Here is a 14,104-nt window from a genome sequence, read left to right as displayed (position 1 = left end):
AGTCATACTGCAGAATTCCCCAATATAATAAGTTTGGCACGTGAAATTGGCAGAGAAGGATTCGATGATCTTATGTTGGCAGATATCAAAGAACTGTTAATTGATAAATGAAGACGAAATAGTGGAGATTGTTTCTGAGACTCCTTTATTTATTCATATGGAGTTTCCTCCCTTTTCTCACCCATCCCTATTGGGGCGAGTTGAGCCCCTCATGGGGGGTAAAGTATTTATGGCTGTAGATCCGTGTGTGTTCACGGGACCGGTTTGCCTGCTTGCGGGTTGAAAAACCCCAGATAAACTGGGGGGAAAACCCTGCAGTCTATGCCCAAGACTGGCTAATTTGGCTATGGCTGAGGAACATCCTTAAGCTCCTCATGTCAGCAACAGGAATCGAACCTAGTACACTCCTTCCCCAGGCATACGGTTGCAAGGCGCAAAGCCACTAGGCTAACCGCACAGACTCTGAGACTCCTGAAAGCGAAGAAGTTAATGATAATGATCAAGATAATCCTACTTTTACTGCTGATATTATTAAAGAAGGTCTTAAACTGGCCAGTAATTTTGCCTGACATGATCCAAATGAAGAATGTGCTGAGAAGTTTTCACGTGAGCTTAAGTTGTTAATGTCTTCATGCAAAGAATTATATCGCGACTTATCTAAAGCATCAACACAGCGATTAATAACTGAGTTCATGCCTAAAATTACTGAAACAACCAGTGGTACTTTTGTTCAAGACATGACAAGAAGAATTCCACAAGTTGAGGAGAAGTCGATGACGATAATACCATATCTAGTAGCTCTGGTGATATTACAGTCTCACGAAAACGAAAGCTTTCGTGTTTATTGTCAGAAAGTGATAGTGAATAACATAATTTTTTTATAGAATCCTTAGCAAACAACTAAAATGAACATGTTTTTTTTTTAAAAGTTATTAAAATTCATTATATGTATGTGTGTGTTCTCCATGAAATGTAAATAAAAATCTTATGATCCTAACGAATTTAATGTTTGTTTTTTCAATATATTTTGCTTATATTTCAGGTTTGGAACCAATCTTCACTTTTTTTTATTGAGTCAGTAGTTCTTTTTATGCGAATTCTATTTACACGTAATTTTTAGGAACGTATCTATCGTGTAAAAAGAGGTTTAGGTGTATACATATTTTTAGGATGCTGGATGTTGTATGGAATGAAAGGACAGTTTCTGGAAAGAAAAGTTCAGCTACCTCTATATGTGATAGGCTAACTCACCATTGCCTGAAATAATCCTTATTAAAGATTCCTCCTTTCCTACATGTTGAAGTCAGATCTTAACCATTGTCATCCTTATGATTTTGTTACAAAGATCCAAAATGGCTAGTAATTTACTGAAATTACTTATTTTGATAAATTACCAAAATATTTACTTACAATTCAAATACAGTACAATGTTTGTGTATCTTAGAATGGTTCAGTTTATTTGCTCCAAAGAGATAAAAATCTCAAAAGTGATTCTGCATGAACATCTGAACATCTCATATGGAGGTGGAAAGGCTTTTTCATCCTGCAGAATAAGTAAAAACTGGTCAGAAAAATACAAGTAATTGATAGGCATTATATACTTCATCTCACAGCCTTTTTTTTTTTTCACCTACCATGTTTTCTAACAGAAGAGGATGAGAGAAAATTCTCTGCTATCTTTCTGTTTGCTTGAACATGCATCTAGTGGTGCACACTTTTTGAATAATATTATAAAATATGACCAGGTGCATGTCTATGTAGATGATATGGATATCATGCAAAACCAATGTCACCGAAGTCATTACTGTGAAAAAGTCCACTTCCACAGCTAAATAAGTAAATGAAGCATAACAAGGATGTTACAAAAAGCCAAAGATATGTCATTGTGACTATAATAATGATCCAGATATATTTTTGTGAAAATGTGCAAAAACATGGGGTATTGAATGTGAATCAGGGTAATGTAACTGTTCATGCAGAGCACCTAGTCTAGCATTTTTTATTGAAATGGGATAATATAAGTATGATATTCATCATATTTGGCAATCTCTTCCCCCCCCCCCCCCCTCCGCCAAAAAAAAACAAAAGGAAAGGAAATTGGTGACATATATAGGACATTAAACAAAGATACATTTGGACTTTTTGAAAACAGATTTTTTTTATCTTTCAACCATACTAAATGCTTTTTTTTTAAGACTGACTTTGTATATTATTATTATTATTATTTAGGCCTCCAAGGAGTCAAAAGATTCATTGCAGGAAGTCCTTCCAAGAAAACACAAGGCCAATGGCAACAATTCCTACAAAATAGATAAAATACTACATAGCCCCATTAATACACAGGAGCAAAACATTGCTATTCCTATTCCCTATGTCAGAAGTACATCAGAAAAGATAGCCAAACTGCTAACATAACATGGTCCTCACACCACATTCAAACGGCAAGCAAATGGGGATGTGAGTTCAACGTTGCAAAATGTAAGGTTTTAAAATTTGGAAAACAAAGATGGGATGCAGAATTTATGCTTGGTGAGAATATATTGTTGGAAGTAGAGGAAATAAGAGATCTGGGGGTGATAGTGGATAAGGATCTAAAATTTAGGGGATACATTGCCAAAATTGTGAAGACAACACAAACACTTCTGGGAATGATGCAGAGGACACTGACATGTAGAAGCAGGGAGATTCTTTTCAATTGTATAAGGCTTTGATTAGGCCACACATGGACTATTGTGCCCAGATTTGGTCACCTGGTTTTCAGAAGGATGAAGAGATGTTGGAAAGGGTCCAAAGGCGACTGACTAAGGTAGTTTCTGACCTCTGGAATGCCGAGTATGAGGAAAGATTGAAAAGATGTAATTTGCAGAGTCTAGTGGAGAGAAGGAAGAGGGGAGATATGATAGAGACCTACAAGTTGGTAAAGGGTTGTTATAAGATCAATGGTGGAGAAGTTCTACAGAGAATAGTGGGAGAGCAGGGGAGAACCAGAGGTCATCCCTGGAAACTATATAAAGAGGGTGTGAGTAGGGGAGTGAGAGGCAGATTTTTTTCGTGCAGAGTTGTGAGTGATTGGAATGCCTTGCCTGAGAGTGTGGTGTCTGCAAGGAGTTTGAGTGTGTTTAAGACACGGCATGATGAGATGTGTGTGTGTGATAAAAGGACCTCCTAGATGAGTCTTTGACTCCATGAGGTCTTGTTTAATAATAAATAATAATAATAAACCGCATGTTAAATTATTATTATTATTATTATTTAGGCCTACAAGGAGTCAAAAAACTCATTGTGGGAGGTCCTTCCTAGGAAACACAAAGTCCATCATACCACTCCTTAAACTCATTGACTGTTCTCGCTGTCACCACTCTATCAGGCAATGCATTCCATGGTTCAACCACCCTCCATGCAAAGAAACCATTCCTCACTCTCTTGCTCACAGTTTCCTTTTGTAACTTCCAGGGATGGCCCCTTGTCATCACTCCTTCCTGCTGTTCAACCAAGCAAACTCCCAAGTGTCAACCCTCTAACCACCTCTCAACAGTTTAAAAGTCTCAATCATATCACCTCTCCTTCTTCTATCCACCAAACTCTGCAGTCCACATTCCTTCAGCCGATCCTCATAACTAATATTGTACAGTCCTGAAACTCTTTGTTATCCACCTCTGTACTACCCTTTCCACAGTTAATTTATCCCCTTCAAATCCTGGGGACCAAATCTGAGAACAAGTGTGGTCTGATCAGGGGCTTATACAATGAAATGATAACTCTTTTATCTCTGCAGGTCAGCGTCCTTCTCATTATTGCAGCAATCCTCTGTGTTACCTTCACCACGTTTGCAATATGTCATGTGAACTTCATCTTTCTATCAATCATCAATCCCAGATCTCTTGTTTTCGCTACTTCCTCCAGTATATCCTCTCCAATAGAGTATGCATTGTGCCATCGATGTGTCCCAAACCTCAAGACCTTATGTTTTGCTGCATTAAACTGATACCCCCATTCATTTGCCCATCTGTCTAGCTTATTCAAATCCTCTCGCATGACTACCACATCTGCACTATTACTAATAATCCTTCACAGCTTCACATCATCTGCAATCCACTGATAATGTTATTGATATAAAGGTTAAATAATATAGGTCCCAGTACTGAACCCTGTGAGACCCCACTTGCAACCCTCTGCCTCCTTTAAACTGTCCCACCATACACAACTCTCTGATACCTATCGGACAGCCAATCCTGAATCCAGATGACCAACCTGATATCCAAACCCATGTGCTGCAACTTAAATATCAGCTTATCATGTGGCACCCTGTCAAATGCCTTTGCTAAATCCAAGAAAATGGCAGTATATGCCTTTCCCTCATCTACTGCTCTTTTAACTTTATTATAAAAGGTAGCATATTACTAAAACAAGACCACCCCTTCACAAATCCATGTTGACTCTCACAGATAACATTACCCTCATCTGACCAATGCTGTATATGGTCCCTAACTAATTTTTCCTAGATCTCAACAACTACTGATGACACGCAAACTAGCCTATAATTAGACACTTCCAGTCTGCTACCGCCCTTATGCAATGGCACTATCATACCCTCCTTCCATTCCCTGGGTACCTTTCCTTTAGCCAGACTTTTATTGAAAAGCCAGGTCAATGGAGCTGTTAGTTCTTTAGCACATTCTCTCAAAATCCGTGGTGAAATATCATCCAATCCCACAGCTTTACTGACATCCAGAGTACTCACTATTTGGAACACGTTCTCCTCCTGCACCTTGAACCTGCCCTATCCCTCTAGTATTAAAATTTACTCCTCCAGGGTGAAATACACCAATAAAGTGTTCATTGAACAATTCCACTATGTCCTCTGCATCAGTCACTCTATTCCCATTTTTATCCCACAATATCATTCTTCCACAATCATTTCTCCTCCTACTGGCCACATAGCTAAAAAATTCCCTAGGATTTTCTTTGGATTTTTGGGCCAATCTCTTCTCATAGTACAGTTTCACCTTTCTTACCATATGTCACTCTCCTAGCCTGTGTCTTATATTCTTCATGAATCTTCTCTTCACCTGTCTCCTTATATCTCTTCCATAGCCTCTTTTTCATATGCAGTTGCTCTTTAATATTATTTGTCATCCAATTTACACAAAATTGTGTCATCTTCTTCACTTGTGGAATACAGCTTATTATTGCTGCTAACAAATATTCCTTCACAATTTCCCAAGCCCTAATGATATCCCAGCCGTCCAATTCCTACCTCCATGACACTTTCCCAAGTTGATATCTAAGACTATTATAATCACCTGCCTTATAATTCCACATAAGTTCCCATCTCTTTGATACTCCTGCATGTGGCGGTGAATTTGAGCTGTGCAGAAGAAAGTGATTTTTAATCGGTGAATAGTCCGCTTTTTTCCCCGTTTTTCTACGTTTTTGAGTGCTAAATTGTTTCTCTGAATACGAGTGTACTTCAGTGGTTGTTTTTTGGAAGTTAGTTGCTGTCGCAATATAATATATTTTGGTACCGTCGGAATCGAACGCGTAACAGTGGAAGACAAAACGAAGCTAAGTTACTGTATTTAGTTATATTTCATTTTATTTAATTATATTTAGTACTTAAATGTTCTGATGTTTGTACTTTTTTTCCCTCTTATTTATTAATTGAATAATTATTAAAGATTACGCTACTCGGCAGTAAGGAATGATGATGGATTCAGCAGCAGTCGCAAGTAGCGTAACACCAAGTCCTCCACCATTTAAGAACTCAATTATTAGCAATATCATAAGGGACTTTGTGGCATGCAGTACTTGCGGCATGTATGCGTCTCGGGAATTACATATGTGGCTTGTTAAAGAGAGTGGAGAGCGTATGTGCGCAAAATGCAGGCAGTTGGAGGAAATAAGTATATTAGATATATCGATATCCGACTTTGTTGCTCCAGGAATGGGTAATGAATGTAGGAAGACAAGTAGAATGATAGGAGAGAATGAGAAAATAATAGTTGATAGTGTGGAAGGTGTGAGTGATTGTGAAAGTTTAGGAGATGGTTTTGTTTGTGAGTGAATTTAGATTAAGAGTGACTGACCTGCAGAGGGAGATAAATGAGTTGAAAGAGGAGGTGGAATGTCTTGGGAATGCTAGCAGACGAGAGGATGGAAACAGTAGGAGAGACGGAATGAGAGAGAGATATGGAAGTGCTAGAAGAGGAGAGAATGGAAACGGTAGGAGAGATGGAATGAGAGAGAGGTATGGGAATGCTAGAAGACAAGAGTATGGAAACAGTAGTAGGAGAGACAGAATGAGAGACTTAATTGCCAGGAACTTTTGATATGCTTTCTTCTTTTCCTTCACTGCCACTTTAACTTCCTGTGTCCACCATGGAGTTCTGATTTTTCTATCCTTGCAGACAGCCTCACCATCTGCCTCTCTGGCTGAATCAGTCAGTGTTTTCTTCAGGGCTTGCCAATGAATCTCCAAGGTTTGGTTTCTGTTCTCAAATTCTTTCATTTTTTTCTTCGATAATGTTTGGGTATTTTAGTTCATATCTCAGTTCATATCTGAGAGCTGCTCAACTTTCATTCGCTTTAAAACTTTCTTACATGTTTTTCTTTTCAAAATGAAATTCAATTTTATCCTGCTCAAGAGTAAATAGTGATCACTTCCAATTTCAAATCCTCTGTACACTCTGGGTGTCATGCACCAGGGAGAAAACATCACTATCAACAATAACATAGTCAATGAGACTTTTCTTATTCCTTGCCTCTTCTCTCCATGTGAATTTGTGCACATTTTTATGTTGGAACATTGTGTTAGTAACAACCAGTCCATGTCCTGAGCAGAAATCCAACATTGTACACTCTGGGTGTCATGCACCAGGGAGAAAACATCACTATCAACAATAACATAGTCAATGAGACTTTTCTTATTCCTTGCCTCTTCTCTCCATGTGAATTTGTGCACATTTTTATGTTGGAACATTGTGTTAGTAACAACCAGTCCATGTCCTGAGTAGAAATCTCCAAATTTTCCCAAAATATTTTTGTATGTCTGATAATCATTTCCTACTCTGCTATTTAGATCCCCAACAAGGACCAACTTTTCCTTTTTCATTGTGTCAGTTGCTTTCTCTAAAGCCTCAAAAAATTCCTCTACTTCTACCTTAGAGTAGAACCTTCTGTGGGACCATAGGCACAAATACGTCTCAATGTCCAGTTCTCATTCTGATATTTGCTCACATCACTCTACTTGAGACTGCCTGCGATTCAAGAAGATTAGCCTCATATTTAGTGTTGAGGCTGGAGAGATTGCTGTTCTGAACGAGTCAGTGTGTCCCAGGGAGGATGATAGCAGGGGTGGCCTCTTGTGGGAATGGATACTTGGGAGAAGGGAGACAATGTCAGGTAACACTGAGCCCAGTGGAGTCTAGAAGGGATAATGCTGGGTATAGAAACAATGGCATTTATATGCTTTATACTAATGCCAGGAGTATCCGGTATAAGGGAGAGGAATTGGTGGCGCAGATAGCATCAGCCTGGCCAAAAATTATTGCGATCACTGAGACATGGTTGACAGAAGGGGATATAACAACAGGAATAGAAGTTGCTGGGTATAGCATTTTTTGTCAGGATAGGAGGGGAAAGCGCGGTAGTGGGGTACTGCTTATGATAAGTGATGACCTATGTCCTCTAAGAGTGGAGAATTTGGAAGGAAGTGAGACAAATGATTTTGAGAGCGTATGGTGTGAGGTAGAGGTAGGCAAGACAGGATATTTAGTGGGGTGTTGCTACAGACCCAGGAGCACAGAGGATGGAGACCAAGAGATGCTTAGACAGCTAAGTTTGACAAGTGCAAGAAGAATGATTGTTATGGGAGATTTTAACTTCAGTAGTACAAATTGGAGAGAGAAAGATGCATGTAGCAATAGGGGAATGGAATTTCTAGAATTCTTGAGGGACAAATGTCTTAGGCAACATGTAACAGAGGGAACAAGAGGTTCAAAAGTTTTGGATTTGGTTATAGCATCAGAAGAGTTGATAATAACTGAGTTGACGTCTCTCCCACCAGTTGGAGAGAGTGACCATATGGTGTTAACTTGGAAAATGAATAGACATGCAGGAGTATCAAAGAGACAGGAACTTATGTGGAATTATAAGGCAGGTGATTATAATAGTCTTAGACGTCAACTTCGGGAAGTTTCATGGAGGGAGGAATTGGAAGGCCGGGATATCACTAGTGCATGGGAAATTGTGAAAGAATATTTGTTATCAGCAATGGTAAGTTGTATACCACGAGTGAAGAAGAGGACGCAATTTGGAGTAAAGTGGATGGCAAACAATATTAAACAGGAATTGCATGTGAAAAAGAGTCTATGGAAGAGATATAAGGAGACAGGTGAAGAGATGCATGAGGAATATAAGACACAGGCCAGAAGAGTGACTAGTGTGGTAATGAAAGCGAAACTGGAATATGAGAGGAGATTGGCCCTAAGATCCAAAGAAAATCCTAGGGAATTTTTTAGCTATGTGATCAGTAGGAGGAGAAATGACTGTGGAAGAATGATATTGTGGGATAAAATTGGGAATAGAGTGACTGATGCAGAGGACATAGTGGAATTGTTCAATGAACACTTTATTGGAGTATTTCATCCTAGAGGAGTCAGTTTTAATGCTAGAGTGATAGGACTGGTTCGAGGTCTGGAAGTACAGGAGGAGAGTGTGTTTCAGATACTGAGTACTCTGGATGTCAGTAAAGCTGTGGGACTGGATGGTATTTCACCACGAGTTTTGAGAGAATGTGCTAGGGAATTGACAGCGCCTTTAACGTGGCTTTTCAATGAAAGTTTGGCTTTGGCAAAGGTGCCCAGGGAATGGAAGGAAGGTAAGATAGTGCAATTGCATAAGGGTGGTAACAGACTGGAAGTGTCTAATTATAGGCCAGTCTGTGTGTCATCAGTAGTTGTTAAGATCTTGGAGAAAGTAGTGAGGGACCGTATACATCATTGGGCAGATGAGGGTAATGTTATCTGTGAGAATCAACATGGATTTGTGAAAGGACGCTCTTGTTTTAGCAGTATGCTAGCCTTTTATAATAAAGTTACAAGAACATTAGATGAGGGAAAGGCATATACTGCAATTTTCTTAGACTTGGCGAAGGCATTTGACAGGGTGCCACATGATAAGCTGATATTTAAGTTGCAGCACATGGGTCTGGATGTCAGATTGGTCAACTGGATTCATGGTTGGCTGTCTGATAGGTATCAGAGAGTTGTGTATGGTGGAGCAGTTTCCAGGAAGCAGAAGGTTACAAGTGGGGTCCCACAGGGCTCGGTACTAGGACCTATATTGTTTAACCTTTATATCAATGACATAGCCAGTGGATTGCAAGGGGATATTCAGTTGTTTGTGGATGATGCAAAGCTGGGAAGGATTATTAGTAATAGTGCAAATGTGGTAGCCCTGCAAGAGGATTTAAATAAGCTAGATAGATGGGCAAATGAATGGGGTTGTTAGTTTTATTCAGCAAAATGTAAGGTTTTGAGGTTTGGGAAACATCGTTGGGATGCTGCATACTCTCTAGGAGGAGTTATACTGGAGGAAGTAGGGGAGACAAGAGATCTGGGGTTGATGATTGATAGAAACCTGAAGTTTAGGGGACATATTGCAAAGGTGGTGAAGGTAACACAGAGGATTGCTGCTATTATGAGAAGGACACTGACCTGCAGAGATAAGAGGGTTATCATTCCGTTGTATAAGTCTCTGATCAGACCTCACTTGGACTATTGTTCTCAGATTTGGTCCCCAGGATTTGAAGGGGATAAATTAACTGTGGAAAGGATGCAAAGACGGATGACAAAGATGGTTTCAGGACTGTACAAGGATAGTTATGAGGATCGGCTGAAAGAATGTGGACTGCAGAGTTTGGTGGATAGAAGAAGGAGAGATGATATGATTGAGACTTTTAAACTGTTGAGAGGTGGTTACAGGGTTGACACTGGGGAGTTCTTTCGCTTGGTTGATCAGCAGGAAGGAGTGATGACAAGAGGCCATCCCTGGAAGTTTTGAAAGGAAACTGTGAGCAAGAGGGTAAGGAGTGGTTTCTTTGTGCGGAGGGTGGTTGAGCCATGGAATGCATTGCCTGATGGAGTGGTGGGAGTGAGAACAGTCAGTGAGTTTAAAGAGTGGTATGATAGACTTTGTATTTCTCAGGGGGGGACCTCCCCTCGATGAGTCTTGACAGACTTTATGTCTTAGGAAGGACCTCCCTGGATGAGTCTTTTGACTCCTTGGAGGCCTGGATAATAATAATAATAATAATGTCTATTCATCTTCCAAGTCAAAACCACATGGTCACTCTCTCAAACTGGTGGGAGAGATGTCATCTTAGTTATTATCAACTCTTCTGATGCTATGACCAAATCCAAAACTCTTGAACCTCATGTTTGCTCTATTACATGTTGCCTAAGATATTTGTCCCTCAAGAATTCTAGAAATTCCATTTCTGTATTGCTACATGCATCTTCCTCTCCCCAATTTATTCTGCTGTAGTTTCAATCTCACATAACATTCATTCTTCTTGCACTTGCCAAGCTCAACTGTCTAAAAATCTCCTGGTCCCCACCCTCTGTGCTCCTTGGTTTGTAGCAACACCCCACTAAATATCCCATCTTGCCCATCTCTGCCTCACACTATATGCTTTTAAAATCATTAGTGTCACTGCCTTCCAAAGCCTCCACTGTTAGAGGACATAAGTCCTTATCATAAGCAGTACTCCACCACCAAACTTTCCCTTCCTATCCAGCCGAAAAATGCTGTACCCTGCTACTTCTATTTCTGTTATTATATACTCTTCTGTCAACCACCTCTCAGTGATCTCAATAATCTTTTGCCAGGCTGATGCTATCAGCGCTACCAATTCCTCTCCTTTATTCCGGATACTCCTGGCATTAGTATAATGCATAAAAATGCCACTATTTCTATAACCAGCATTATCCCCTCTAGACTCCACTGAGCTCAGTGTTACCTGATTTTGTCTCCCCTTCTCCCAAGTACCCTTTCCCACAAGAATCCACCTCTGCTACCATCCACTTTGGGCATTCTAGTTTCCCTGCATTGACACACTGACTCGTTAAGAAAAGCAATCTCTCTCCAGATGCCTATGTCCTTCCTCATTCAAATGCAAGTGGTCTCTTGCATACAATTCCTCTCTGTCCTCAAACGCTCTCCAAGCATCCACATATTCCAATCCTGTCTTCTGACACATTCTAGCTATTATGTTATTTAATATTACTGCTCTTCTGCTCAGCTCGTCACTATCATACCTAGGCAACATGCACACTATCTTTCCTCTCTGCATCTTCTTTTGTAATACCTCAAGCAAGAATCTCATATATCTCACTGCCCAATTTATTACATTACCTCTCAAGTGATTTGTTCCTACCATCACAATCATCTCATCCACTCTTTCACCCCTCTTAATTTCCATAGCCACACTTTCTATTGTTCCTCCAGGCAAACACTTCTCACGCATCCTATCTTGCACACCACGAATCATTGAGTCACCATTCATTACACCTGTTACCATGCCCTCTCTCCTCTTCTATCATTCCCATAACTCTCTCTCATTCCATATCTTCCACTTATCCTATTCTCTCCTCTTCTATCGTTCACATAACTCTCTCATTCCCTCTTCTGTTCCCATTCTCTCCTCTTCTATCATTCCCATACCTCTCTCTCTCTCTCTCTCTCATTCCCTGTCTTCTACTGTTTCTATACTCTCCTATTCTATCATTTCGAAACCCCTCTCTCAATCCCTCTCTCCTACTGCTTCTACACTCTTCTCTTTCCTATTACTACTTCTATTGCTTTGATTGCCTTCCATCACTACTGTTAACATTTTTTCCCCGCTGTGTAAGATTCACTAGTCTTATTACAGCTGCATTATTGGATGTTTTTACTAAACTCAAAGTTCCATGCTTCTTTTCAGCCTCCGTTATCAATTATCTTAGGGATTTATTCAATAAATTCTTCAGCTTTCTATCTTTCAAGATTTTCTGACTTCGAATAATGCCAGCAAAATTAAAATTTCTCAGAATAAAAGAACTAAATTCCTCTTGTGTTCCATGATATGCTAGTAATAATGTTCTACCAAATGTCTTATCCTGTTGTGCTAAACATAACAGGATAAGACATTTGGCATCAGTATCAAATATTGATATGGACAGCAGTAAGACCACATTGATATAAATGGAAAATCTGTGTTTAGATATGTAAATAAAAGTAATCTTGTAATTATTCTTGCAGACAAATGCAACCAGTCATAAAGTTTTATATACTGGGGGAATCATTGGTTGTGTTTTGGCTTTGCCATTGCTGGTAAGTAAAATAATAATAATTATAAAATAAATAAATATATAGTGTCAACATCTATAAGGTGTGATCAAAAGTTTCTGGGATTGTACTGTATTTTATTCTCTCTAAAATAATAGCATTTAAATGATCTGCCTTTCAAAGTAGTTCCTTTTTGTATTGATACAAAAACTTACTCCTTTGAAATGTACTGAAGGTACAAACCTTCAGTTCTGCTAAACAGTCTATAACTTTTTTCTTTTTTGTGTTTAGAATTATAACCAAGGAAACCTAGTCTTTAGCCTACCGTTTTGTCTCTTAATTGCTGATATTTTCTGGATGGATGATCTGTTTTGTAAAAGAAAAATGCCTGCCATCCTTATGATACCAGCCTTCAACTTATGATACTCATCTTCAACTGATAAACCTCATATAAATGTTTCTCATGTTTATGACAGGATTTAAATCTAGATCTTTCTAGCTGAAGCGCAAATATCACATCATCCTCATGCTGCACTGTGTAGGTGCTTTTAAATTGGAATGGTATCAGAAAAGCTTTCAAGTAATAACTTGAGTTAAAAAAAAAAGAAAAAAAACTGCTGAGTACCATATCTCCAGCATGAGTACACGTAGAATGGGTAATTCAACCTGTTTTTGGTTCAAAATTCCTGCATACGCAAAGAATATTGCTATAGCCATCCAACATCCAGATTATTTTTGGTAACTAGATTCAATATCTTTGAATCACACTCACAAAAGCCTGCTAACCTATATTATATGTAACATTAGTACTATGGACTAATGGTTAGATAATCCAGAAACTCTGCTCTAATGACATTTACTAAACATCCATACCCACAAAGAGATTCAAACCCACAGCCTGTTTGTTGGAGAGCAGCACACCAACAACCAGATCGCATTTGCTAATATAAACTGATGGTTACTGATTAAGCTGAATGTTTTCAACATTTAAAATAATCGGTCGAGGCTAGGTGTCGCACTGATATGATCATCGGCTTTTGAGAGCGCCTGAAAAGATTAGTAGTATTTTGTGTTATAATTGGCAATTTTACAAGAATTTTATGTAGTATTGTTTGCATTTGTTTCTTGGTGTATCAGTGCAATTTTTGGTGTTTTCTGTGTTATTTTAATTATTATTTTTAAGATAAGATAGCGTACATATGGCACCGATAAAAAAAAAATGGCGGACAGGTCGCCATGTTTGTTTAAGAGTTTTGATGTAAACAAATTTATGCAATGTGCTGTCTGTGGGATGTATGCTTTGCGAAGAGTGGTGGGAGTCTGGTTAAATGGTGATAGTGGAGTTAATATGTGCAGAAAGTGTAAGGAGAATGAGGATCTCAAGCGTGTTTCGGGTGGCAAAAGTGATATCATTAACGATAGCCAGAATATAGAAAATGTTGGTGTGATAGAGAATTGCGTGGTAGTGCCAGATAGGTGTGAGAGCGTCATTGAAAGTGTAAATGAGGATAGAAATACAGAACGAATGGATGATTTGATTGATAATGAAAATGGTGAGATAAATGCGAGTAGTGCAATCGCTAGTTGGAACGGAGCGATACACAGAGCAAAAAGGCAACTGGAGCGTATGGAAAAATGTGTGCTGAACGTACCGACTAATAAACGGCGAACGTCTGTGACGACAAATAATAGAATGTTCGTAAATGTCAATAAAATGAAGGAACGAGTGATGTATGGGGATTCACTATTAAGAGGTGTGATAGTTGAGAGGTTGATG

At 39.0% G+C, this 14,104-nt stretch overlaps 1 protein-coding gene across 4 annotated transcripts in view; it reads left to right on the top strand.

Moving 5' to 3' along the window:
• LOC150102902 (uncharacterized) overlaps positions 1 to 14,104 on the top strand; it is a 646,700-nt gene that overhangs the window by 530,738 nt on the left and 101,858 nt on the right. For all 4 annotated transcript variants that reach the window (XM_090397408.1, XM_090397406.1, XM_090397407.1 and 1 more), the window contains one exon: positions 12,301 to 12,372. In XM_090397408.1, the coding sequence (XP_090253534.1) occupies positions 12,301 to 12,372 (72 nt within the window). The remainder of the gene's footprint in view (positions 1 to 12,300; positions 12,373 to 14,104) is intronic.

This window comes from Typopeltis vanoorti, chromosome 9 (assembly GCF_054136105.1).
Source record: "Typopeltis vanoorti isolate ZY-2024b chromosome 9, IOZ_Tvanoo_1.0, whole genome shotgun sequence".
NCBI lineage: Eukaryota > Metazoa > Arthropoda > Arachnida > Uropygi > Thelyphonidae > Typopeltis > Typopeltis vanoorti.
Note: the sequence above shows the minus strand (reverse complement) of the source record. Positions and strands in the feature narration are given on the sequence as shown.